Below are 24,982 nucleotides of genomic sequence, written 5' to 3'. Positions count from 1 at the left end.
TCGGTTTTTTGTGGTGGAATTTCATACCCCTGTTCAAGAGCCGTATGTCCCGCCACCCATGCCCCGGCCTCAACTTGATTGGTGAGGGGCCCTAGTGTAGAGGAGCCACACCCCACCTGGGCTGCCTTTGTTGCTATTCTTGCTCGGGTTCGGGCCCCGCCCACGGGCCCGTCCATGCGGCTGCTTGTGGGGTCCAGGCGTTTTGCCGGGCAGGCGACCCCTTGTTCCGTCCGGCCCCCCCATTTCCCTGATCACCTCGGAACCTCTGCGGACACTCTCGTGCTCGATGAGGGCCTCCACACACCCAGCAAACGATGTTTCCTCGTCCTTTCTTCTTTGGGCACTCCTTTACTCGGTGACCTGCTTTTCCACAATTAAAACAAGTACCCCCCCCCCGCTGGAGCCAGTCAACTGCACTGCAAAAGCTTGCAAGGCCTCAGCTAGCGGTGCTGTTTCCTACGTGCGACCAAATTCGCACCCTCGCTGGATGATATCCCTCACACTAGCCGTAGCCAGGAGCGCTGCAAGAGCTTGCTTGTACGCCGCTAAGCAGTTTGTACGCAAGCAGTCTCGCACTAGCACTTCCTGTGCAGCTGCTGGGAAAGAGGACCCTGCTATTGCAGTTTGCACTCTGTCTGCGAAGTGGCCGAAAGTCTCATTTGAGCCTTGTCTTATATGGAGATAACTCGGTGTCCCTGAGAGCACAGGATTCATACGCTCAAAGGCTTGTCGCCCGAGCCCAGCTGCAGCAATCAGCACAGGAAGTGGCAACTCAACTTGATCTTGCGGAGCGAGCCAGGGTCCCGTGCCTAGCAACATATCTATGTGGGCCCCATAAATGGGATGGTCTGGCTCATCTCTCGCCTGCAATAGCAGCTTTTCCCCTTCCTCTCGCAGCATCTGCTCCCAGATGGGGACTTGAGCAGGAGTAAGGCAAGCACGAGCGCATTGTCGCCAATCAAATATTAATGGGCCGCCCATGGCGATGGTGTCCAACAGCAGTTGTGCAGAGGGTCCCATGATACGCCCTTCTGTCACAGCTTTCCGCAACTGCATTAAAAGCTTGTAATCAAGCGGATTCCAAGCACGGTTTCCCCCTGGTTGGATCAGCACTGGATATGCCGTTCGCGCTGGCCCCTCCTCAGGCTGCAGCGTGCAATCAGCAAGCACGCCCTCCCGTGCGGTGATCGTCCAGCGTTCTGCTGCTGCTCGCTTCCTGTCCTTATTCGGTGCCCCCTCTTTGCACACCAAGCGCTTCATTTCTTCTCGTAACTCCTCTACCTTTTCCTCAAGCCTTTTCTCTCTTCCCTCTTTCTCCTGTATTTCTTCCCTTGCTCGCTCTGGGAGCAGCGCCTTATCCTCTCGCCCTGCTATCGGTACCCCATATGGCGGGGGCACTGAAGAGGGGACTCGTCCCCTTGGCTCCGGAGCCGGTGCCCTCTGGAGGCGCCTCGGGAATCCGGACCAATCCCCCTTTTCCCAAACCCCAGTACGCACCACCACCCTCTCTTCCCCACATCTGACACTCAGACGGCGCTGAAGGGCCAGAGGGGAGCATGTGGAGCGGCACTGTAAATGGCTCCAGTAACGGCTCTCCGGCCCCCCTCCCGCCATCTTCTTCCCCGCCGCCATTTTCTTTTCCCTCCACGACTTTAGCTGGGATGCAAACCTTCTCACAATTTGTTCCCCCACCCTGTCCCTCCCCGCACCCTTGTCCATTGCCCGCCTTCTCGCTCGGTCGTCCTGCAACCGAGTGGGTGCTGGGGAGCGGTGCCTGGCGCCCGGACCCACTAACCCCTTTGGGCACGGCTCCTGCTGGTCCTTTGTTAGAGGGTTGGGAAGGGACATTCCTGGGCGGTTCCAAGCCTCAGGCCGCAGCAAAGCACATGCCGCCTGCCACGCACCCCTGCAGTCTTTTGCTTTCTCCAGCATGGCCCGGAGGGAGCCTAATGCCGGCAGAAGACCGGAGAGAGCCTCTTTGTTCCCAACACAGGCTCTCTGGAATAGTTCCTCTGCTGTTTGTTCGAGGGCCCCCTTACTCACACAGTGAGAAGGAGCGGCCGCTATACCTGTCCGCACCATCCAACGGAAGAGCGGGTCCAGGTCCTTCTTATGCACAGGGCTCTCCACCTGCTGCCCCACGCCTTTCAGCATACTCACCACTTGCTCCATCAAAGCCATATCGAGCAGCTGAAACAGAGACGCCTTACTGCGCGCCTCCCTCACCAATGCAGGCCTGCCTTATCACGTCGGGGTCACCAATTGTCACCTCTCGATCGGCAGCACGGCTTAGGCGCCCGTCCGTCTGCGCAACTCCCTACGCAGGTACACAAGAGACGGACACATGGTGTCTAGCTCTGAATGCCAATTTACTGCTGCGTCACAAAGCCTTATATACCCCCCGCTACTCGTACACCCGACCGCCCCCTGACCCTGTGATCCCTAGGTCCGCCCCCTGGTGCTCGCAGGCACCTCCCACCCGCCTGGCCCTGTATCCCGCAGTCAGCATCGCCGCCACCACTTGCTCCTTGTTGCAGCCGCCTTCTGCCCTGCACTCCAAGAGGTGGGGGAGCTTGTTGAGGGAGGTGGTCAAGCGGGGGACACTGGCAACATCGGGGACAGCGTCCTCAGCATTCCCCAGCCCCGCTGCCCCCACTCACTCCTTGAGGCAGCTGCCCTCCGCCACGTACTCAGAGAGGTCGAGGAGCTCAGCGAGGGCCTCGGCAGTCAAGCTGGCGACATTGGCAGTCAAGGCGGTGTCCTGGCTGTCCCCTCGCTGCGTCTCAACAGCTTGGTCCTGGGGGCAGTCGCCAACCACCACGTCCCCCGAGAAGTTGTGGTGCTCAGGAAGGAAAGCAGTGCTGGCGAGGCTGTTGGGGAAAAGCAGGACGTGAGGGACGGTGCCCTGGCTGTTCCCCAGCCCTGCCAGTGCCACTTGCTCCTGTGGGCAGCTGCACTCAGCCACATACTTGGAGAGGTCGGGGAGCTCCTTGAGGAAGGCGGTAAAGTCGGGGACATGAGGGATGGTGTCCTTGCTGTCCCCCAGGCCTGCCAGCACCACTCCTTCTTGATGGCAGCCGCCCTCCGCCCCGTACTGGGAGAGGTCGGGGAGCTCGTGGAGGAAAGCGGCAAAGCTGGGGCTGTCGGGGACACTGGGGACAGTGTCCTCAGGGTGCGCAGCGTGGGGTCGGCTGAGCATGTTGTTGCTGGTGGCGTGCGCTGGCTGCTCCAGAAAGGGCTGGGTGAGAGCGGCTGGCCCCTTCTCGGGCACATGAGCAGGCTTGCCCGGAGCTTCCAGCGTGCTCAGTGCTGCAGGAAAAGCAAACACAGCCGAGCCAGCCGCGGGGCGATGCAAGCTTTCCTCGGCTTGGCCACCCGCCTGCAGGCTCCGTCACCCCGCAAAGCTCACCCTGGGGCTTTGCTGTGGTTCTGCCAGTGGGCAGAGTGAGGACAGGCTGGCGTGGGCTGGTGGCAGGGACGCTGTTCTTGGTGGTCTCCCCGTCCTCGCTGGAGGCCTGTGATGGCTTCTGGGTGCTGCCGGGCAGGGTGCGGAGCGCAGGGGGGCCCTGCACCCAATGCTGAGCTGCAGGGCGGCAGGGTGGCGGGGGCCCGTGGCAGGCAGCGATATGCAGCGGGCAGGAGCCTGTGGGGTAGAGGGGCTCCCCCTGCACCACAGCCCACAGCCCCAGCCCCGTCGGCTGGTGGGACACCAGTGTCCCCCTCACCACCTGCTGTTCCCAGCCATGGGCACGGGGACAGGAAGCAGGCATGGAGGGGAGCTGCACCACGGGAGGGAGCTGCCAGCTTTCGGGGAGCTGCTGCAACTTCCCCGCGGCCCCCAGGGGCCCTGGCACCCCGTGCCAGACGCTGGCCTGTGGCACCTGGTAGGTGACGGGGTGGACCTGGGCAGGCTTACAGGACCCCGGCAGCTCTGGAACAGAGGGCAGCACACAGGCGGGGACCGGCGGCGGCACGCCCGGAACCGTGAAGCTCGCACCGGGCACCTTGGACGGCATCGACAGCTGGAGAGGGAGCTTCTCTGTGGGGGAAGCAAAGCGGGGCGATGGGGTGAGCTGTTGGCAGGTGGGTCCGACAGGGGGTTACCTGGAGGGCAGGAGCCCCAGGAGGAGCTGGAGCCTGCTGCTGTACCTGCCATGGCAGCTGGTCAGAGTCAGGTTTCTGGGGGACAACCAGCCTGCATCCCTATGGCGAACACTGCGCCAGCACCTGCTTCAGCCAGCCTTGCCAGGGTTTGACTTTTCCTACCACAGCAACTCCCCAGCTCAAGGATTTCCTGTCCCGCTGATGATTTCCTGTCCCCAGTGCTCATTTCCCATCCCCACAATGGATTCCCAACCCAGCCATGACTTCTCAGCCCTGTCACGGTTTCCTACTCCAACAGTCTCCCATCCCCACCATTTCCCACCCCAAGGGTGATTTTTGCGGGGAGGTGAATTTTCTGTCCAAGGGGAAGGGATGGGGCCAGCACCCGTGGCCTGGCCATGCCCACCTTTGTGTGCTGCTCCCTCCTGCCCTGGCAGTGGGGATGGGGCTGGTTTTGGCACTTTTGAGGTTTTGTGACCCTGTCCCTCTCTGCCCCAGTGGGGCAACTGCTGTTCACAGCTGTGGTGGAACTGGTGCCGGTACTGTGCGGACACGATGGGAGCTGTCACAAAAATGCGACAGCTGGCCCGTGCCATCCAAGCAGAGAGGCTGGGGCGCAAAGTACGGCATCACAAGAGGAATTCTTGCAGTTGTGCATCTGAATGCGCGCCCACACTCTGCTTGTTCTGCAAAGCAACTCCAATTCTGTGGCATCGTCAGCCGATTCTTTCTTGATCCAGGCATCCCTGGAGTCGCTCTTGCTGCAGTTCCCTGTCTCTGCTGCCAGAGAAGGGCTCAGGCACCTGGGAGTTGTCCTTGTCTCTCTTCTGGTAGAGACCTGAAGCAGCTTGCCCCCAGAACAGACCTTCTTGTGCAGAGAAAGCCCTAAAAATGTAGAGCAAGTGCTTGGACCCTCTTGGACCCAGAGAATGAATTGTCTGGCTCCTCTGAGAACCTCGTGCTGCAAACATATCTGAACCTAACAAGGATGTGTATCCTGAAGGATTGTTTGTCCTGGCCAGAGTAACAGGGTTGCTTAAAACTGGGACCCTCATGCAAACAAGTAGAGGAAGTTGTCGGTCCTTGGTTTTTACTTTTTTGGGCAGGCGAGTGTCTGCGTTCCTTCTTGTCCTCATCTCCCTGACCTTTACCGGTTTTCCATAAAATACGTCAGAATATAGATGTGGAGAGCTGACTGACCCTACTCTCTTCTTGCTGTCTGAATCCCATCCTGACCTCCTGAGGCGTTTATTTAGCAGGCTGGAACAGTCTCATGCCCTAGCTGCAGCTCCCCGGCCATGCCTTGACCTGCAGCCGTTCCTCTCACAGAAATCCTTCACAACAGGCAGGCAGACGCCTCTCAGGGTCTCTTCACATCTCATTCCCATCTCATCTCCTCTCCGCTCCTTGCAGCCGGGCCGGGCCGAGTCGGGCCCAGACGCCGCCCGACGGGAGGCCAGAGGGTGAGGGGTGCAGGGCTCGTGCCTCCGCCTCCCTGCCCCCGCTCAGCTCCTTCACATCTTCTCTTTTTTTTTTTTTTTTTTTTTTCCCCTTCTTAAATACGTTATCGCAGAGGCGTTATCACGGAACATTCTGGTACCAATTGGCTAGGCCCTGGCCAGCAGCAGGTCCGCCCTAGGCCCGGCCGAGTCCTCTGGACAAGGGGGAAACTTCTAGAAGCTTCTTAGAGCAGCTGCCAGCGTAGTCCCCCCTCACTAAACAAAACCAGAACAGAACGTGGCACAGCACGGGAAGAGAGAATTTGCTCAATACCTGCTCAGGCAGAGAGAGAGCTGAGTTGCTTTGTGCTCAGTGGTTTGGCTTGGCTTTCAACACCAACTATGGACACTCAAAAACGGGCAGGCAGGCTAGCATCTTAGGATCTATCCAAATTCAAATAAGGTTTATCATCACCAGCGGGCAGTGTCTAAGTTGACTGGAAGGACTGAAGAAGTCCGTTTTTAAGGTCTGTAGCAGCAAAACGCAGACATCCACATTTTCCCTTTCCTTTCTAACCTGCCATTCCCGATGTTTTAGGCGCTGTTTTTGTACGGTTATATTGGGAACACAAACATTTCATAGAACTGTTTGTGAGTTTGAATACAATTCTGAGCATTGCCATTTCCCTGTCATTCAGTAAAACCACATGCAACGCTATTTCCACCAAAAGCAACCTGACAGTCCTTCTCACAGGCCCTTCCAACCCAGCCCTCATGTCAAAGACCTTTGAATGAGACTTCCAAACTCCTTGCACCAACAGCCAATGCGGACAGTCTAGAGCATCTCTAAAATCAGCTTCACTGAACACTGCCTGCAGTGTAAAGACTTCCCCAACAAAGACCTTCCAGCTGGAAGGAAATTCAGGTATCTGAGCAGTATTTCTTGCGTCATCTCCTACGTCTGTGTCCTGGTTTCAGCAGGGATGGAGTTAATTTTCGTCTCAGTAGCTGGTGTGCTTTGGATTTCATCTGTGAAGACTGTTGGCAAAAACACTCTGATGATAGGAGCTGTTGTGAAGGAGACCACGGACACTGTCTGGCTTGCCAAGTCTCGTTAAAGTCTCGTTAACGTGCAGATGTGGGAAGCTGGGCAGAAGACAGACAGAATAACTGGCCCAAGCTGGCCAAAGAGAGTATTCCATGCCATGAACGTCATCCTCAGCATAGAAGGGGGGGTTGCCCATGGGAGGGGGCATCCATTCGGGCATTCCATTCTGGCATGCACCCTTGGCATCCATCTTCTTTCCATCTCTCTTGCTTGCTGGCATCGTTCCCTCTCCCTTGCTGGCTTGCTCTCCCCCTTTGCTTGCTGCTCGGTGTCCTTTCGTGATGGCTGCTCGGGACGGGCTGTGTTGGTCATTCGGACATCGGGTGGTGAGAAATCCTACACTGTCCATTTTGTATATTTTGTAGATATTAATATCCTTATATTCTGTTATCCTTGTAGTTTTTAGTATTTCAGTAAACTGTTTTTATCTCAACCCACAAGTCTTCCTTTCTTCCCAGCTTCTCTCCCCCATCCCACTGGGCAGGGGGAGGGTGAGTGAGAAGCTGTGTGGTGACTTGGGCTAAACCACCACACTCTAGGACACAGAAGGGTTTCCCCCAGCTCCCGAATCTGGAGCTCGCTTCCAAAGCAGGAAGGCAATGAAAAAAACACTTGGCATGAATAATTGCAATCAAAATTCGTTAGCAAGCAGTCTCAAGATAGATCAGAAAGCCGAGCCACAGCCCATCAGCTGGAACCCTTGTCAGTGCAGCAGAGCCAACCCTGAGGAAAAAGGCACACAGCTTCTTCTGAAGAATACCAATCCGTGACGGCAAGCGCTGAGAATGAAAACGTTTGGGTAAGGATTAATAACAGGCTAGCAGATAAAAGTCCAGTGTGTGACAGGCTTGTCCTACCAGAGTGGCTGTCACGGCCAGGAGAAACTGCAGATCCTCCAGACAAAGCCCTTGCTGTTCAAGGAGCTTACAGCCACCGCACAAGGGGACCTGGACTGTCACACACGGTGACAAGGCCAAGGGAGCTGCGTGCAGGCCTCCCACGCGCGGCTTGGACCACGTTTGCAACTGAAGTCTCTCTCTGAACCAGGAAACAGCAACGGTAAAGACCGTCCAAGAAGGTGGGAACCCAGCACCACTCCCGCTGAACAGGCTGTTCCCGTGCCCCTGTAGCCGTCGCTCACCAAGGTCGGACCCTCACGGCAAGACGAGGGAGCCGTGGCTCCAGAGAATGAACTCTCAAACCTCCCCAGACTTCTCCCTCCTCTGCCTCACACGTTTGTTCCATGTTTGGTACAGAAACCCAGAAACAGAAACATGTAAAACCTGCACTCATTTGCCGGCCAAATGAAAATATGCAATGGCCAGGCAAAACAACATCCCTTCATCTACTCAGAAAAATACAGATATCCTTCAAAACAAAAGCGCACTTGGATGAGCTGCACAGCAAAAGCTGTTTGATCCTGGGGATTTCCACACACGCAAACAGGAACACACCCGTGTGCACAAGAAAGGCGGCACACAACTGGTGAACTGCTTGTTGGGGTGGCTGTGCCCCAAAGCCTTTTCTAAAGGACTGTTAGCAAGGAACGGCTGGCACACCCCGTCAGCTGCGTGTTCTGTTGGCCTCTCCTGGCTGGTGGAAAGGGTTCCTGCGCTTGAATGTCTCCTGAAGGTCCTGCTGGGTATAAGCGTCTACAGCCACCGGCTCATTCTGTTAGCAAATTTCATTCTTAAGAGCTGAAGCCAGCTCTGCTCCCATCAGGAGTCACAAGACAGGGCTCGATGGCAATCCAAACTCTTGCCTAACGAGTGAGCACTGAACAGCCGCGGGCTGAGCGCAGTGCTGGCAGAAACGGCTCCGTTTGATCCTTCTGTCAGTGCCTGAAGGGCACAAAGAACTGGAACTCGGGAGATCAGCACGGCATTCATGGGGATAGTTGCACAAATGAGATGGGAAAACCATTACCAGCCTTTGGCAAGGAAATTTGATCTCAGTCTTCACTCAGTAACGTGCTAAAAACCCCTGAAGAGACCGACACGCAAAGGCTACAAGTGATGTTGAGAGGCTGTGTTTTCAACTGGGAAAAGGGGGCAAGTGCTGACAAACAAACCCATTTCATACCACCCAGAACGGTAAGGCAAGGCACCCAGGATTGGCCCCGCTTCACCATGAAGGACTAACATGCTGAAAAGCAACCATAGATCAACGAGATCTCAAAAGACAGTTTTTCGGGATGGTCACAGGAAGCAATAGGGCTCTGGGGCTTCTGCTACCGGTCAACCCTTGCTGCCAGGGAGTCAAGGACTTGGTGTTATTCTGCATCCCAGCGCACCCAGCTCAGCTGCCAGAAATCAAGGTGTGGTTTTCTTTGCTCTGATTTTCTACATGGGCAATATTAATCTCTGGCCGCTAAGTCCCAAATTGTTTCTCTATTAGAATGCAACTCTGCAACATACTCTACTTTTACAACCACTAATTTGATGGATCCAGCTTAAATTAAGATGAATAGACACCAATGAGAACTCTTTTAATAGACTATGGGTGAGGGGCAGCTTTGTCCAGGGACCTCCCAAGGGGGCACAGGTCACTGGGGAGGGGGGAGGCCCCTGAGGTGGTAGACCCAGGAGATGCCTGCCCCTCCCCGGGCAGGAGAGCAGCACCTTGCTGGTGAAAGGGGCCTCGTCAGCGTACAGGCCGCCCTCCAAGGAGATGGTGATGGAGGGGGTCTTCCTGGCACGCCAGCTCTCAGGGCCCCTGATGGTGAAGGCCAGGTGCTCCACTGGGTCTGGAAAGGCCAGGGGCTGCGGGAAGAGGTTTTTGAAGGGGACGGAGGTAGTGGTGCCGCCGGCTGTGATGGTGAGGGGTCCCTGTGCCTTGGGCAGGAGGATGAGGCCGAAGAGGGATACGCCGGACTCCCCACCAAGCTGGGGGAAAAGCTGCAGCTTGGTCCTGCCTTTGCACACTTGGCGGGGCTTGGAGGTCACCTTCATGCTCTTCTCTGACCTCCTCTGGCTGGCACGGGCAATGCTGATGGTGAGGGGTCCCTGGGCCTTGGGCAGGAGGATGAGGCCGAAGAGGGATACGCCGGACTCCCCACCAAGCCGGATAGAGAGCTGCAGCCCGGCCCTGGCTCTGCACACTTGGTGGGGCTTGGAGGTCACCTCCATGCTCTTCTCTGACCTCCTCTGGCTGGCACGGGCCATGCTGATGGTTTTCGCTGACTGGAAGTTGGCCCAGTTGTTCTGCAGAGGAGAGAGAAGAGACAGTGGAGGGGCTGATCACCAAAGCAGAGCCAGCAGCTCGGGAAGGAACCGCTGGTCCCCTGCCATCATGCTGGCTGGGGTCCCTTTCCCTTGCCCATCACCCACCTGTACCCTCCCACCCCTCACACCACAGCCCTGGGGAGTGCTCGTGATGAATGGCCATAGGGGCTGCTGCCCAAACGTGCCCAGCAGGGACAACCCCGCACCCAAACGCTGGGGGACCTCAGCGCCCAGCTCTGGCAGCAGTGGAGAAGTGCTTTGGTTGCCCATCTGCAAAGGCACTGCCATGCACCCGCATTACTTTGTTTCGGGGGCACCCCCTGACCTTGAGAAACGCTGGTGCTCAGAGCAGGCTCGCAGGCCTCTGCAGAGATCTTGATGTTTTCGGTCTGAACGACCCCCAAGATGTCTTCTGCATCTGAAACCTGAGGTGACAAGAAACAAGCACTGCTTAGCCCCTTCTCCTCCATTCTTTTGCTAGACAATATCTGAGTCCTTGTCTCTACAGGCTGCTTCCCCCATGGCCTCCCCTGCGTGACAAGCGCTGTGAGCACACAAGCTTTCCTAACCTGTTCATCTCCCGGGCTGACCCAGCGGGGTTCTGCCGCAGTAAGAAACCCTGTCAGCCCAACTCTTCTCTCCGCCAGCAGCCGCGTGGCTGCTAAAGCACCCTGGGAAGCAAAGGGATCTTAAAGCCACCACAGGCGTGAGGTGTCCCAGAGCAGGGGGCATCGACAACCAACCCTCTCCTCTTCAATCACCCAGCGTCCTCACTGAAATGCATCCCCGAAACCATGGGGAACAGCCTCCCAGGGCGAGAGTTTGTCGCTCTCTGTCAAGAGCCCCAGACAGAGGCCAGGACGGGTGCAGCGAGCATGCCAAAGTCTGGACAACCCAAGGACAGCGTTCAACCTGGCACAGCAGCAAGGTGGTTGTAGCGCGGGCTCAGGGCGCAGCCTCATAACCCAGCCGTAAGCCCTGCAGAGGCAGCGGCTGGTTTTCTGAGGTGACGTGGATGCCCGGGGATGCAGCGTGTGTGCTGGCAAACCCAGCTGGAGGCAGCAGAAGCTGGGGTCGTAGCACCCCTGTCCCTGTCAGGCCCATCTCTTCCTGACTTCCCAATATACTTGCCCCATGGAGCTCAGCTACCAGGGCACCCGAGCAGTCACTTCGTCCCCAAGAGCCCCTTGCTGCTAAGGGCACGGCCCCCCAGCAGTGCAGGAAGGAAAGAATCTCTGGAAGCTCATCCTTTTGCCCTCTTTGCAGGGTACCCTTCAAGCAGCCTCCATCCCTAAGAGCACAGGGCTGATCACTCTGCCCTGCTCTGCCAGGGAGGGCACAGTCCCCCTCACCTCCAGCTGGATCGTCTTCAGAATGCTGAGAGCCTTTGTGGCCTTGAAATGCAGCTGCACAGCAAACTCCGTGTGGGGACCCACGATGCCGCTGTCTTCTGACACCGAGAAGTCCTCGCCCAGGTCTTCCAGCCCAATGAGCCGCCAGGCCACGGGCAGCGGTGTGCGGTTTTGCAGGGCCAGGGTCTCATTGTCCTTCCTGCAGACAAAAAGAGACACTCAGCACCAGCTGCTTGATGGGCATGTTAGTCTTGCAGTTGAATGGAACTTGGAGCAGCCCTGGCTGACAGCTCTCGTCCCCGGCGAGGGGCTGTGGGGTGACTGACCTGGGCAGAAGCAGCGTGTTGAACGACAGCTCCTTGGGGCTGACCCCCAGCTCCACCTGCACCCCCTGGCAGCACAGGCGGAAGACCACCGGCTCTGGGTTCCCCTGAACGCAGCAGATGAGCTTGTCTTCCACCAGGCCGGCTGAAGTGGGGTACGCCCAAACGCTCAGCTCCTAGCCCCGTCCCCACAAGAACAAACACACAAGAGCATTCAGTCAGCAAGAGAAACAGCTCCTGGGCACTGCCACCGCTGCCTGTCCTACCTGCCTGTCTCCTACCTGCTTCTCGTTCGGTTGCAGCCTCATGCTGGGAGGCTCTAAAAGGAACGTGCTCTCCTGGAGATCGCGCTCAAAGGAGAAATGCACCTCTGCTTCCAAGGGGCTGACGTTCAGGATGGTTATCTTCTCGCAGTTGCTGGGATAGCGCAGCTCCTTGTACCTGTCCACAAAAGGGGAAAAGGCTGCAGAGGAGATGCCAGGACCACAGCCTTGATCACATCTTGAGGAAAGCACCGTGTCCGGGCAGCGGCAGGCTGCACTGGAAGACCATGTTCCCACGAGCAGGCTAAGAAAAAGGATCACTTTGGGGCACATTGCACGGAATATGGGTTCATCCTTGCGTTGCTTTGATGTCTGCCCCTATACTTGGTGCCTCCATGCCAGAGGTGTGACGATGCAGTCACGCACTCAAAGAGCGTTTTACAAAATCTAAGTGGAAAGGCACCTGGAAAAATAACAGTATGCCAGGCACATGGCTTCTTCCACCTTCTGTGTGAGCATCAGCTGCTAACTCAGGGCTGGGAGCACGTACCCGTCTCTTGGCTTCCCACACAGCAGCGGTCCAAAGTGGAAAACACCCGTGTCCATGACATACTTCTTGAAGATGATGTCCTCATCCTCCTTGCTCTCCCTCTGGTGGGGAAACACCAGCCTGGGGAGAGAAACAGGGAATGAGGAGCTGTGAGATGCTCCTAGGTAGGAAACCTGGTCAGAAAGCCATAACCCTTCTGGGTGGCTGAGGTACCAGGACTGGTTCCCAGCTCCAAGCACGGGAAGATGCTGGGCTGCTCAGGCAGCACGCTGTGCCCAAGCCAGAAGGTCACAGGGGTACAAGGGGCAGCCCTGGCTCTGAGTTCAGGGGGAGCCATGCGTGAGGGCTCCCACGCGCCAGCCTTACCGCGGGTCCTGGCTGATGGCGGGATACAGGCAGGTGCCCCTGCAGGGCAGCTGGTACAGACGCTTTGTCCCCAGGATCTCAAAATGCAGCGTCTGCTCAAACTGGCCCAGTTCCGTGGAGCTGAAGTGGACCTTCAGTTGCACCTCACCGTGGGCAGGCACTATCCACCGACAGCTGCTCAGCCTGGCAATTAAAAAGGAGATTTCAAACACTGGGAAGAAGCAAATGAGGAACGGAGGGTTGTGGACTTGCCATGCCATGGAGGCACCGGCCGAGGGTGCCTGCAGAGCTGGAGATGAGGGACCTTGTCTGGCGAGATGGCTGCGAAGCAGAGGGGTCACCTCCTGCCTCACAGCTCGCCTGACAGGTCTCCCTGGGGATGGAACCGTGTCCACATCACTTTGGTCCAACCTGGGAGGACATGTGGGTGCTCCTGTGTCCGGCCTCTGGAGATCTCTGCTGCCCCGGCTGGAGCTGCGCTTCTTCCTCAGAGTCTTCGGGCTACCCACAGCTTTCTCCTTCCTCGACCGCCCCCTTGTTGGAGTGACCTGTTTCTTGGAGGTCTTAACAGCAAGGGGAGAGAGAGAAGAGAGAGAGAGGTCAGACCTGCCTGGAGACATCCCACCCTGGAAAGAAAGCTGTGGCTCTTTTCTCTCATGATAAAGAACCATCCTATTTCTCAGCAGAGAGACAGCACAGCTGTCTCTTTTGGACAGACAGAAGGGATGCCTGCAGACACGTGGCCCCGTCATGATTTGACCGCCCTTCCACAGTGATTCTTTTCCATCTCGCCTGCCCCCCGTGCCCCCATGCAGCCTGGCCCCTGCCCTGAAACCTTCACTGCGGGCACAGCGGGGGCATCCACGACACTTACAGTCGCCGCCTGTTCTCCTTCCGCAACAGCACCTTCTGGCACAACAAGCTGGAAGTGCTGGAGGGCTTCTCCTGCTGCAGGGGCCGTTCGCTTCTCCGGGTAGCGGATCACGGAGTACAAAGCAGGAGGGGGAATGGGAGGCCCAGAGGGACCCAGTCCCAGCTCATCCAAGATCTAAAGCAGAAGAGAAAACTCTCTTTATACTCCCGTCACCTTCAACCTCCCACTTCCTTAAAGGCACTGAGCTTTTGGCAATGGGGTTTTTAAAATTATTATTTATAGGGAGTACAGTGCTTTTTTACGCCCAGTGGGGTGGGCAGGCTCCAGAGCAGTGCCAGGACCTACAGCTGAGACCTAGAGAGAAATCTCTCCTCTGAGTGACTCAGCTGAAGGCAACACTGACCGTGAGCTGCCCTGCCCTGGAACCATCTGGAATGATTTCCACACTGGGAAACTGAACGGACAGGATGCTTGAAGAGAGAGCACTCCCGCTTTGCACCCGTCTGAGGGATGGTGAGAACCTCTCCAGCCACGGGGCTGCTCCGGAGCCGTTGTGGAACAGTGGCCTGGACAAGGCTCTGTGCCCTTGTCCGTGGGACGCAATGCACCAGGGCAGAGCATGGCAGGCTCAGCACCTGAGCTTCACAGGGCTTTACCTGCTCTGCCACTGGCAGCTTGCTGCTCTCCAGGATCTTCCTGGTCACATCTTCTGAGCCCAGTGCTTCGATGGTCAAGCAGGGCACCCTGCCACGCTGGCCTCTGCATGACCCTTCTGCACCTTCCCCTTCCAGCTCAGATAACGCGGAGTCCTCAAGAGCCTCCAGATTTTTTAGCCGCTCCTTCTTCGTGCGCTTCTTCTCCACGCGCTCTTTCTTGGAGCAATCCTTCTCCAGGCGCTCTTTCTTCACACCCTCTTTCTCCAGGCGCTCTTTCTTGGTGCTCTCCTTCTCCATGCGCTCTTTCTTCACAGACTCCTCCAGGCGCTCTTTCTTCCTGCACTCCTTTTCCAGTGTCACCTGATGCTCTTTCCCTCTGTTTTGCTGGCTCCTGTGGCTCAAGGCAGGCTGGCGCCGGGCTTCTGCTTTGTGCCGCACCTCCGCTTGGTTCAGAGGGGACAGCAGGATACCCTGAACCCTGTCCCAGAATGACAAGATATGCGCCACATACTTCTGCGATGCCTCATAGATCTTAAACCTCAGGGCCAAGTTCTCGCTGTCACTCAGAGCCCCCTGTTCTGCGTCTGAGTGTTGCACACGCACGGCTGGGCAGGCATCCATCAGGGAAACCTTGCTCTGCTTTCTCTTCTCTTCCTTGTCACTCCCAACAGTGCCTGAGTGCTTCTTTACAGATCCTCTCTTGTCTACCCCTTTGGTGGCATCCAACTGGTTGCTGGTGGAAATGCTGGTGTTGCTGGCGGATGCGTTCGTGTTCTGGGCAGGAGGAGCAGGAAAAAGCAGTGAGCATTTCAAAGCACCAACTCAGATGCTGCAGGGCAGTGATGATCTTTGCAACAGCACCCCAAGCCTCGCCTGAGACCTGTGCTGGGTGCTCCACAAATCCCAATCCAGAACACAGCTGGTACCCAGGGTAGCTCAACTGAAACCAAACTCCCCAGTGCCAGACTGATGGGGAGTCCTGCCCACCAGATGAAAAGTAGAAAAGCTTCTCCGAACCAAAGCGGGAAATTAAAACACCTCCGTACTCCTGTGCAGTCCTCTGGGCTCCATTCTGGTGTGCTGAGCGTCCCTGTGCCTGGCTGACACTTGAGGAAGTCTGGTTGAATACCTAAGGCCGGGCGGGATCTCCTGCCAGGCATGTAGCAAAAGACACCCCATCCCAGACGGATCATGGCCCAGAGGTGTAAGTCATGTGCAGAGTGGGGAGAAATGCTGGACTAAAACTATCTAGGGCTTCACAGTGAATGTCTGGAGTTATGTGAAGCCAAGACTCAAAGGCAGCATGATCCCACAAATGCAGCTCCCCAGCAAACCCATGGGAAAACATCCCTGGCCAAGCAGCAGCATGAGCAAACACCGGCTCTTGTTTCCCAGCACAACCCCACGTGTTACTCACTCAGGCCCATTCCTGGGCCCAGCGCCGCGTGTGGCTGCTGGCTTCTCGGGGAATGGCACAGCTCCGTGGGAAGAAGCTCCCCAGGGCTTTTACTCATCTCTACAAACACAGCCACCCACCTGTCTGACTCCAGGCTGCATTTTCTTCCCTGAAGCATTAACTTGGTCTTTTCCAAGCTCGCTCCTACTCCTCTTGGAATTCTCCAGCTCTTGTTCCTCCTTCAGGGGTTCCAGCTCCTGACGGTGCTTTTCGTCAGGCTGCTCCATCGCCCTTCAGGAAGCCAAACAGAAAACAGCCCTGTGAGTCACCACCAGAAATGTGGGCTCGCTGCAATCCCAGCTGGCCCTGCACGCCATTCATTGACCCTGAGGCCAGACAGAACTCTTAGGCCATCGCCATGGACTTCCCTCAACCTGGGGAGCCTGGGAACATCCAAAGGGCGGCAAGGTGAGAGGGGTCCTCCAGGGCCAGCCAAATCTAGGCTTTGCTGTCCTAAAGTCTAAATTGTGCTGCTTCTCCAATCAGGTCCACCTGGACCCCTCCAGCACACTGCCAAGGACGGATCCACCATCTCTGCGCACTGATGCCAGAAGCCCTCTCTTGCTCTCCCAGTTTCAACCAGCTCACAAATCACTAACGCCTCCTTATCCCTGCGCCAACACCTACGAGGCTTATCCAGCCCTTCTCCCTGGGCATAGCCTGCTCCTTACTGAGGACACTCACATCAGTCAGAAAGCAAAGGTAACTCCCCTCCTGCAAAACAGGCTCTCATCAACCAGGCTTCCTGCTGGAACCCAGCCGTCACCACGGGAAACTTGTGCCGTCTCTCCTGGAAATCAAGATTGGAAGCAGCCCTAGCCATCTCCTCCCAGAGCAACAAACTGGGGCCTGTGCTGACAGAAAAGCTGAAACGCATGCTCACTTGAAGCAGGTCCCCCTCCCAGTTTGACACTTCCCCTGTGCATCCTCCTGGACAGGGCTGCTTTGCTGGATCACAGCTTCTCCCAGGCGCCCCTGCTGCTGCAGGCGAAGGGGAGCCGAAGAGACACCAGCTTCTATGGCTGGCGGCGCTCAGTCAGGAAAACCCTGGGAGATCAGCGTTGCACGGGCTTCACCTACAGCAGGACTGCTCTCTACACCAAGGCAGCACAGCTGCACCTCACACCAGCCCACACCACAGCCCCTCTGGTTTGGTGAGGAAGGGGGATGAAGAAGATGGCCATCCACAGCATTAACTCAGAGACACTTGTGGGTGCACTGGCAAGGCAAGCACAGAGCCCAGCTGCCTGCAGCCAGCGTCTACGCCAGAGGGCTCACTGCTGAATCGGAGAGAAGATGTTCTCTTCTCTCCCAGCGCAAAGTCCCTCCCCTGTCGGGAGCCAGGGAGGTGGAACTGGCCATCCTTGTGCGGCTTGGAATAGACACTTTTGGCGTTTGCTCTGAAAGCCCTCTTAGCTCAACCAAGGTCTCTGGAGCAGGGAAGGCCCTGAGGGACACTATCCTGGGGAGTTGTCCATGGAAGGCTTACAGACCTCCTCCTCCTCTCACGCCGGGCTTGTAGGAGCCTCTGATTAAATTGAGTTTTCTCTTCCTCCATGAGGGCATCGTACTCCTCCTCATCCATCTCCCAGAGACGTGCTTCCTCCCTCCTGGCAGCTTCTTCCCGCTCCCGTTCTTCAGCACAGACCAGAGGTGAAACCATTAGCCACTGCAAGTTCTGGAGGAGCTGCAAGGATTCACAGCTCTGTCCCGACCCAGCCTATCATCCTGCCAGGCCATCCTGGGGAGCTCATATCCCTGCTCCAGCGTTCAGAGAATCCCCCAAACTGTCGCCTGTACCTTGCCTGGCTCACGTGCACCAGCGCTGTGGACAGCTGGAGGGTGGGTAGTTACTGAGCCACAACAGCTTGCACTTGTGCCCAAGCTTTAATGGCAGAGACCAAGGGGAATCTTACAGCCTCAGCTCTGCTGTGTTTAAGCAACTGTGAGCTGAGTGCTGGCTACACTGAGGCAAAAGGCGGAAGGATTCATAAAACCGTTTCTTACAAGCTCTGCTGGTGACACAGATACACACGGGTAAGGTTGAGGGCTTGAGAGAAGATTGGAAAGGCGCGGAGATGAAGATTCTTACCTTCCTGCTCTTTCGCGGCTGTCTCCCTGGCTTTCAAAGAAGCATAATCCCGGAACAGGTTCACAAAATAGATGTGAGGCCGATTTCCCACAGCTTTGAGCAGGCAGAGGAGCGCAGATGCCGTGCTGCATGCAAAGCAGGTCTCCAGGCCATCAAACACCACTCCCTGGAAGCAGTCGCTCAGCTGTGAATCAAGTGGCAAAGGAAGAGAAAGTCAGCGATGGCACGCGTTGGGCTCTCAGCTACTCAGTCAGCCCAAACGGCAAAGGGCAGCGCGTCGTCGTTCCAAGAGCATCGGCTCAGACAAGCTCTGATCTTTCCCTGCGCTCTGCCGGCTTCTAGCATCTGCAGCTTGACCCAGGCGTGCCTGCACGCAGCCCAGGACTTCTCCAACAGCAGATACAGATCCCCTCCTCTGCAAACTGTACCTCACCGCCTGTCTCTCTGTAGCAGGAACGTATCATTTGCCCCCACCCCACGTACCTGCAGCCTTTCCGAGAGGATGGCCACCAGCAAGTCCTCAGGCAGCACGCAGCTCATCAAGCCCAGCTCTCCCGCTGCGCTGTCACTGATGCTCAGCCATCGCTGCGCAGGAACGCAGGGAAGGGCTGAGCTGAGCTCAGAACTCAATGAGCCCTGCAACATTGAACACCACGAGAGAAATAAACCACCTTGGAACCCCCTGAACATTTCCAGCTGCTGGGCTTGCAGCTCAGGTCTCTCGCTCGCAAGACAATAGACCCAAAGGGCAGGCCAGCAGCTCCAGGGGACAACCCTGGGGGTCACATCCCTTGGCCACAAGAGACCCAAGCTTGCAAGCCCCTGGCACAGCGTCCCACAGCTTTGCTCACCACCTGCAGCCACTTTGCCAACAAACCATAGGACTCACTCGAGTTTTTCTGGCAGAACACAGGTTTTTGTTCCCACCCCACGCCATCCCCAACCTGCCCAGCTGCCTCTCTGCACTACCGTTCCCCACACCAGGCTCTGGGTGACACAGAGCCCCGCCACGGTAAGCAGCCCCTGCACTTTTAACAAGGCCTGTAGCGACAGGAAAACACGTAACGGTTTTACACTCAAAGAGGGGACATTCAAACTAGACAGAAGGAAGACATTTTTCATGATGAGAGCACTGGAACATCGGAACAGGTTGTCCAGAGAGGTGGTGGATGCCCCATCCCTGGAATCATTCAAGGCCAGGTTGGACGGGGCTCTGAGCAACCTGATGTGGTTGGAGATGTCCCTGCTCCCTGCAGGGGGTTGGGCTGGGTGGCCTTTAAAGGTCCCCTCCCGCCCAAACCCCTCTAAGATTCTATGATTCTCAAAGGCAACAGAAAGGTGCCATGCACTAAGCTGTGCCGATCACGCTTCACCCGGGAGCCTGTCAGGTCCATTACATGCTGTTTCTGGGACAGGCGCTCCTTTTTCTTTGTCTTGGCCGCTGCAGAGCTTTGGGAACCGACAGACTGCAGGCTGACTTTGTTGGCAGAGGGCGACTGGCTCCTGTCTGGGCTGCGCTTGCCATGGGCCCGGAACTGCCGGCGGCGGGAGGCATCTGCGTTTTGACCTGTGGAGGGGACAAACGGCTCAGTGGGGCTGGCGACGGGCGCTGTGGGGAGCAAGCAGGCACCTCGCACCTCCATGAGCACAGCCTTGTGCCCTGGTAGGGACACAGCACTTGTCCCCCAGCCTGCCTGGCACTGGCAGCACTGCTCCCAGAAGCAGCTCCCTCCCTGCTTCTCTTATTAGCACGAGAAAGCACACCACCTGAAACTAGACTGGAAAGCTAGAGAGCTTTTAATTCACAGCCCTGTGTCCGTCCCAACAAACGTGCACACAAGTAACACCTTTTCCACAGTCACTCCCCCTATGGGTCAAGCCAAGGATTTGTCCTCCAGGACTATTGTTTCTGTACCTTGCCCCCATCCTACATTCTCAGATAGAGACCGTAACACGCAGCCCTGCCCCAGCTGCATCACCCATCTCTGCTGGAGCTAAATCCTCCACATGGGATAACCCCACCGGGGACCCAGGCCCTTCTTCCTTCCACCAGCTCCCAACCCAGCCAAGTTCAAAGCTGAGCAACGCAAAACTGCCCCCACCACAGACAGGGTCTGGCCTCACCCTGCAGAGCTTGGGGCACCAGCTGCCCAATAAAGTTTCCTTAAAGTCTCCGGTCTCACAACGGAGAACAGCACAACTGGCACCAGCTGCCTAACCTGACAGCCTGTATAGGAACATCTCTGGAGAAAAGAGCTCATCTGCAGCATCTCTCTCATCTGAAACTGCCCCAGAAGGTGATCCTTCCCTTCCTCTCATCTTTGTGAAGCCACACTCAAAGTCAGTCGTCTAATGCTTCATGAGTCACTTTAGAGACCTTTTTCCTTCTTAAAGTGGGCAGCAGTTCTGCCTGACGGCCCTGAGGAGCAAGCTGGATTCAGCTTTGAGGAAACAGGAGAACTCTCAGTAAGACACAAACAAGTGTGCTTCACTGCTCCTAGAAAAAGGAACCCGTGCCAAGAAGCTCAGGAGCAGGAAAAGTGCCCCTGCCGGATCCCGGAAAATGGAGAATTTTTTTAATACCCAGAGATCTTTGAAGAAACGGCTTTGCATTTCTACACGCTGCAGCCATGTTCCCCAAGAGACCCAAGGGCTGTCAAGCTGCTTCTCTGGAGCAAGGGAGGTGGATGGTCATGGTGGGTTTCTGAAGCGCTGCTGGGGGTCCAGCGTTTCTCCTTACCCGCACGCTCTGTCTCCTTGCGGCTCTTCTGCTCGATGGCAGCCCTGATGCACAGCTCCTGGGCACACAGCCCTGCTGAGCTGCTCCTCTTCGAGATGGCTTCCTCCACCACGGCATCGATGGACAAGCAGGCAGCGCCATAGTATTTGGACAGCGCGACCGCTGCCGTGGTCTTGCCTTGAGAGAGAGGAAGACTGCTTGGTGACACTTGCACATGAGGCATTGTCAGGGACAGGCTCTGGAAATGCCCCAAAAAGTATTTCACATTTTCAAGGGCAGGGGGAAAGCACGTGCCCCTTAAGGAGAGACCATGAGGGAGGCAGCCTGAGCATGGTTAGAAATGTGGATCATCTCCACCTCATCTTCAGCTGAGGACTTTGTCCCTTGTGGTGACCTCAACCCTGGGCCAGAACACTGCTTCCAGCCCTGTCCCACCACCACTCAGACTATTATTCGCTAGCCTGTGTTGCTCGCTGCTGTCTCAGGCAACCTCTGGGCACACTTTGAGGGTCAGTGTGGGCTAGGGACTGCTCCCACGAGGCAACATGGACCCGAGGCAATGTGGTCCCACAAAGCAACAGGAACATGGCCACACTGCTTGCGGGAATGAGAGCCCAGCTCCTAGCAGGGACACAAGATGAGCCACACCACCTGCATCAGCTAGGCGAAGGCCTGAGGCTGCTTCATGTACCAGCAGAGCTGTGGCTCACCTTGCTTCACTTCACTTGGTCAACCAAGCACCGTGGTCCACCAGGAGATATATGTCTCTCCTGCTGCCCCCCATCCTGGCAGCCACGGCCTGCCGCTCACGTACCTGTCAGGGGTGCCCCATGGACGATGACGACGATCCCTCTCCGGTTTCGGGCTGCGCGCCCTTCTGCAGAGAGATCGATGCCAAGGTGGCGGGCAATGGCCTTAGTGACAGGGCTGTTGTCCAGTTCTCCCGCTGCCTCCTTGCTGCTGGCGGTGCTTTGCTGATGCTCTCCTGTGCAGAAGCAGGTAGAAAAGTCGGTCTCCTGCCTACCTGTCATCCTGATCATCCTCCCATCCCCTCAGGTCCTGGGAGAGGAGACTGCTGAAACCAACGTCACACCCAAGATCTCACCATGCCCTTCCTTTAGACTTGTGCAGATCAGGGTCTGCCCTAGATGCTGGTGAAGGTGCCTCTTCAGGGTACAGGAAATGGGGTGGCAGAATGGGGTGGCAGAAAGAGAACAAAGCAAGCAGCCAGCAATGCCTGAAAGGCCTGGGCCAAATCTTTCATGAACTGTCGTCATGGGAGATTGGTCTCAGGTCCTGCTGAGTAAGGGGACACAGGCAGAACCAGGCATCTTACTCAGTCCCAAGGCAGATCGCAAGCTGAGGATCAAGCCATTATCCAAAAGCCGGATGCTTGAGGAATATTACTAGCAGGACATCTGGCCGGGCTCTGAATTCACCAGAACAGCATTTACAACGAGTTCCCACCTTTGACCTCAGGAGGTCACCAAAAGACAACTCAGCTTGCAATGCCACGTAGGACAGCGAGCGCCCTGCCCTGCCCTGCCTAGCAAAGGGAACAGCATCATCCTGATCCCAGCAGCTCCTGGGGGCAAACATGCTCATGTGGCAAAGCTGGGGAAAACCTCCCTGGCCTCTCCCTTGTCCCTGCCCCAGACTCCTCCCGGGATCCTGCAGACTTCCCAGAGAAGAGCGCATTCCGGGCCTACAGGAGTGAAGGTGGCCCCAGGCTGCAGGGAAGTGATGGAGCTGACACTCAAGTCCTCCACTGAGACCCCTTTGCCACAACGGACATAAACCAGGTGACGAGCTTAGGGTTGTTATCTGTCCCGCATCTTTTCTCAACGCCTTCCTCCTCCTCTTCTCCACATTCAGCTTTAGAGTCCACCTTGTTGGACTGGCTTTCACCAAAAATGGAGGAGGGAACGACCGAGCTGTGGGATGAGATGGTGTGAATGATCCCAGCAGAGTGCTTCCCTCCTTGAGCTGACAGAGACCGGACACTTTCAAAGTTTGCTCAGCAGGAAGGACACAGGGAGGGAAGAAGAGAGTGAACATGCTCAGGCATCTGCTCTTTGCCATTTGACACTTTGCACAGCCACATGCAAAAGACACAAAATTGCCCAAGGAGGGAGACTCCCAAGGCACAGGGAAGTCTGTCCAGGCTCTGGCTGCCCTCAGGGGAATTTTGAGCTTGTGCTTTTGTTGCTGGGAAGAAACAAATCGGACATAGCCAGTGGTATTAGACCTGGTCCGACTGTCTGAAGAACTCATCCCATCCTACTCTTTGTGGATGAGGGACACAAGGGGACATCCTGACTACTGCCCCAGTCCACGGCAGGCAGATACGAGCTTGCTTTGGCTGCACTCAGGGCTGGCAGAGGATGCGTGTTACAAGCCACAGATTTCCACCTGGAAATTCCTCCACCAAGCTAGGGAATGGGAAGCTGCTAAAAGCATGGGCTTTCCATGGACAACGAGGTCATGGGGAGCTCAGGGTGTGTGGGCTGAGCTCCCTGCTGTGGCCACACTCAGGAGAGCCAATGCCAATCCCTCACCGTTGTCCTGGCCTGCTGCTTCCCCAGTCCTGGACTGTGCCTGCTCCTCTTCCAGCCTCTTCTGGTCCTCATAGTACTCCAGCACCTCTGGGGGCAGCTTCTCACCCGGGGCACGTGGTGGCAGCAACAAGGTGTTGTGGCAATCGTAATCCTTCAGTGTCCGCAGGATCTGTGTGCATAGGGAAAAAAAAACGTAGGTGGGATGTGATTCTTGACCTTCATCACACGAATAGACTCCCCAGCCAACCCATCTTCTCCCTCATTCCTTCCTCCCAACGGCACGGACTATCCAAGCCCCTACACACCTGCCAGCAGAGGTGGCCAACCCTGAAATGCCACCAGGCTTTGCCCTGGGGACTGCCTCCACCTCCCTGGCACGAGCCTGGGAAGGCTGGAGCGCTAGGAAGCGACGGGAGTGTGCGCATGGGACCAGACCTTCCCTCTCACCTGCTCCTCAGCAAGGTACTGCTGGTCGAACTCCAGGGAGTAAAACTCGATGGGGAAATCGCACGGGTTCTTCACCACCACTGTCCCCTCTGCCCCGCGGCTGCACGGCAGCGATGGTCCCAGCTCCAGCACCGAGGGGCTGAACTCCAGCTGTGGCTGCAGCCCATGCCCCGACATCTGCAGCTCGAGCTGCTGGCTGCTCTGGCAAATGTTAATCTTCACCTTGCTTCTGTAGGATTTCTGCAAAGAGAGAAGCACAGAAAGCTCCTCCATGAAGCCCCAGGTGACAGGGCCTCCCATTCAAGCCTTCCCCAAGGTCAGACTGCCTGGGAACATGCAGACAGGCTGGGCCAGGGCCATGGGGACTGCTGGCAGCACAGCACTGCAGGTGACTGTCCTGCCGTGCCCAGGAGGGTGTCTGGCGGCTGTTTTGTCTGCTGGTACCAGCAGCGGGATTAGCCTCGATGGGCCCTTCCAGCGTTATCCCCTGTGAGCACGCCACGTGCTCTGCACCAGGGCAATGCAGCCTGCAAATACGTCCTGGCAAGGGGGAAGATGATGGGAAAGAGGCAGAGTTCCCCATCATGCACCCACAGGTAGCCACACTGCAGTGCCCTGATGCTCGCTGTGCAAGCTCCCCATGGGGATTTCAAAGCCCCTCTCAGAAGGCTGTGCTGCAAGGGAAACCGAGGCACAGTGGGGACGGGGCTTGCAGAAAGCTCCATGTGGAGGTAGACCTCATCTCCTCCTCCCCACGCTGGGCTCTCGTTACCACACTGCCCTGACAGACCTCCTGGGGGTGAGTGAGCAGGATGAGTCCTGGTGTGCAGGGGAACCGCATATTTGTTTATCAGATGGACCTAAATTGGTCTATCAGGTGTTTCTGCCTCGCCAGTCTCACCTCTTCCACAGGTGAAAACCTGACTTGCACGTGGCATCGCTGTCCTGGAGCGAGGACTCCAGCTGGGGGCAGCACCTCGAAGACACAGGGCTTGGCCTTCAACTCCTGGAGCAGCTTCCGATGCATGCGCACCGACAAACGTTTGTCCACCTGAGCACAGAAACCAATCGTGTGAGGTCTCCTTGGTCTGTGAGGACAGACTCTCGGTTCCTGCAGTGCTCTGAGATACTGTCATGGTGCTGCGAGCACCCACGTCCAAACCAGCCACAGCCACCACTGGCCTAGAACTGGAGGGAAAATGTGCAGGCAGGGTGCGCAGATGCACTGTCAGAAGAGGAGCAATGGGTGAAGCTGGCAAAGAAGTGAAGCATCAGCTAGTGAACAGGTGCAGGCAAACCAGATTTGCTCTGTACCTCTAAAGCTTCCTCAGGTGGGCTGTAGCCCAAGGGCTCAGGCAGCCACAGGCGCAGAAAGGGCAAGAGGGGCAAAGAAAGCCCAACCACGACGTTACGCGTTCCACGGAGTCTGT

General features: G+C 56.8%; 1 protein-coding gene across 1 annotated transcript in view; it reads right to left on the bottom strand.

Moving 5' to 3' along the window:
• Nucleotides 1–2,404: 2,404 nt before the first annotated feature.
• The window catches only part of LOC147600349 (axonemal central pair apparatus protein HYDIN-like), a 39,670-nt gene continuing 17,092 nt past the window's right edge, over nt 2,405–24,982 (bottom strand). Inside the window, exons 16-41 of the mRNA XM_086751239.1 lie at nt 24,454–24,603; nt 23,553–23,792; nt 23,106–23,274; nt 22,378–22,563; nt 21,362–21,538; nt 20,548–20,724; nt 19,181–19,374; nt 18,291–18,443; nt 17,808–17,991; nt 17,209–17,350; nt 15,796–15,946; nt 14,620–15,033; nt 14,260–14,487; nt 13,565–13,777; nt 13,090–13,292; nt 12,730–12,912; nt 12,364–12,483; nt 11,832–11,991; nt 11,550–11,726; nt 11,228–11,422; nt 10,193–10,300; nt 9,273–9,854; nt 4,648–4,713; nt 3,410–4,073; nt 2,661–3,309; nt 2,405–2,549 (exon numbers count right to left, since the gene is read on the bottom strand). Of these exons, the coding sequence (XP_086607365.1) occupies nt 2,405–2,549; nt 2,661–3,309; nt 3,410–4,073; nt 4,648–4,713; nt 9,273–9,854; nt 10,193–10,300; nt 11,228–11,422; nt 11,550–11,726; nt 11,832–11,991; nt 12,364–12,483; nt 12,730–12,912; nt 13,090–13,292; nt 13,565–13,777; nt 14,260–14,487; nt 14,620–15,033; nt 15,796–15,946; nt 17,209–17,350; nt 17,808–17,991; nt 18,291–18,443; nt 19,181–19,374; nt 20,548–20,724; nt 21,362–21,538; nt 22,378–22,563; nt 23,106–23,274; nt 23,553–23,792; nt 24,454–24,603 (6,030 nt within the window). The remainder of the gene's footprint in view (nt 2,550–2,660; nt 3,310–3,409; nt 4,074–4,647; nt 4,714–9,272; nt 9,855–10,192; nt 10,301–11,227; nt 11,423–11,549; nt 11,727–11,831; nt 11,992–12,363; nt 12,484–12,729; nt 12,913–13,089; nt 13,293–13,564; nt 13,778–14,259; nt 14,488–14,619; nt 15,034–15,795; nt 15,947–17,208; nt 17,351–17,807; nt 17,992–18,290; nt 18,444–19,180; nt 19,375–20,547; nt 20,725–21,361; nt 21,539–22,377; nt 22,564–23,105; nt 23,275–23,552; nt 23,793–24,453; nt 24,604–24,982) is intronic.

Source organism: Chlamydotis macqueenii, chromosome 6, assembly GCF_036417535.1.
Source record: "Chlamydotis macqueenii isolate bChlMac1 chromosome 6, bChlMac1.mat, whole genome shotgun sequence".
Classification (NCBI taxonomy): domain Eukaryota; kingdom Metazoa; phylum Chordata; class Aves; order Otidiformes; family Otididae; genus Chlamydotis; species Chlamydotis macqueenii.
The sequence above is the reverse complement of the archived record's forward strand: the minus strand, read 5'-3'. Positions and strand labels throughout refer to the sequence as shown.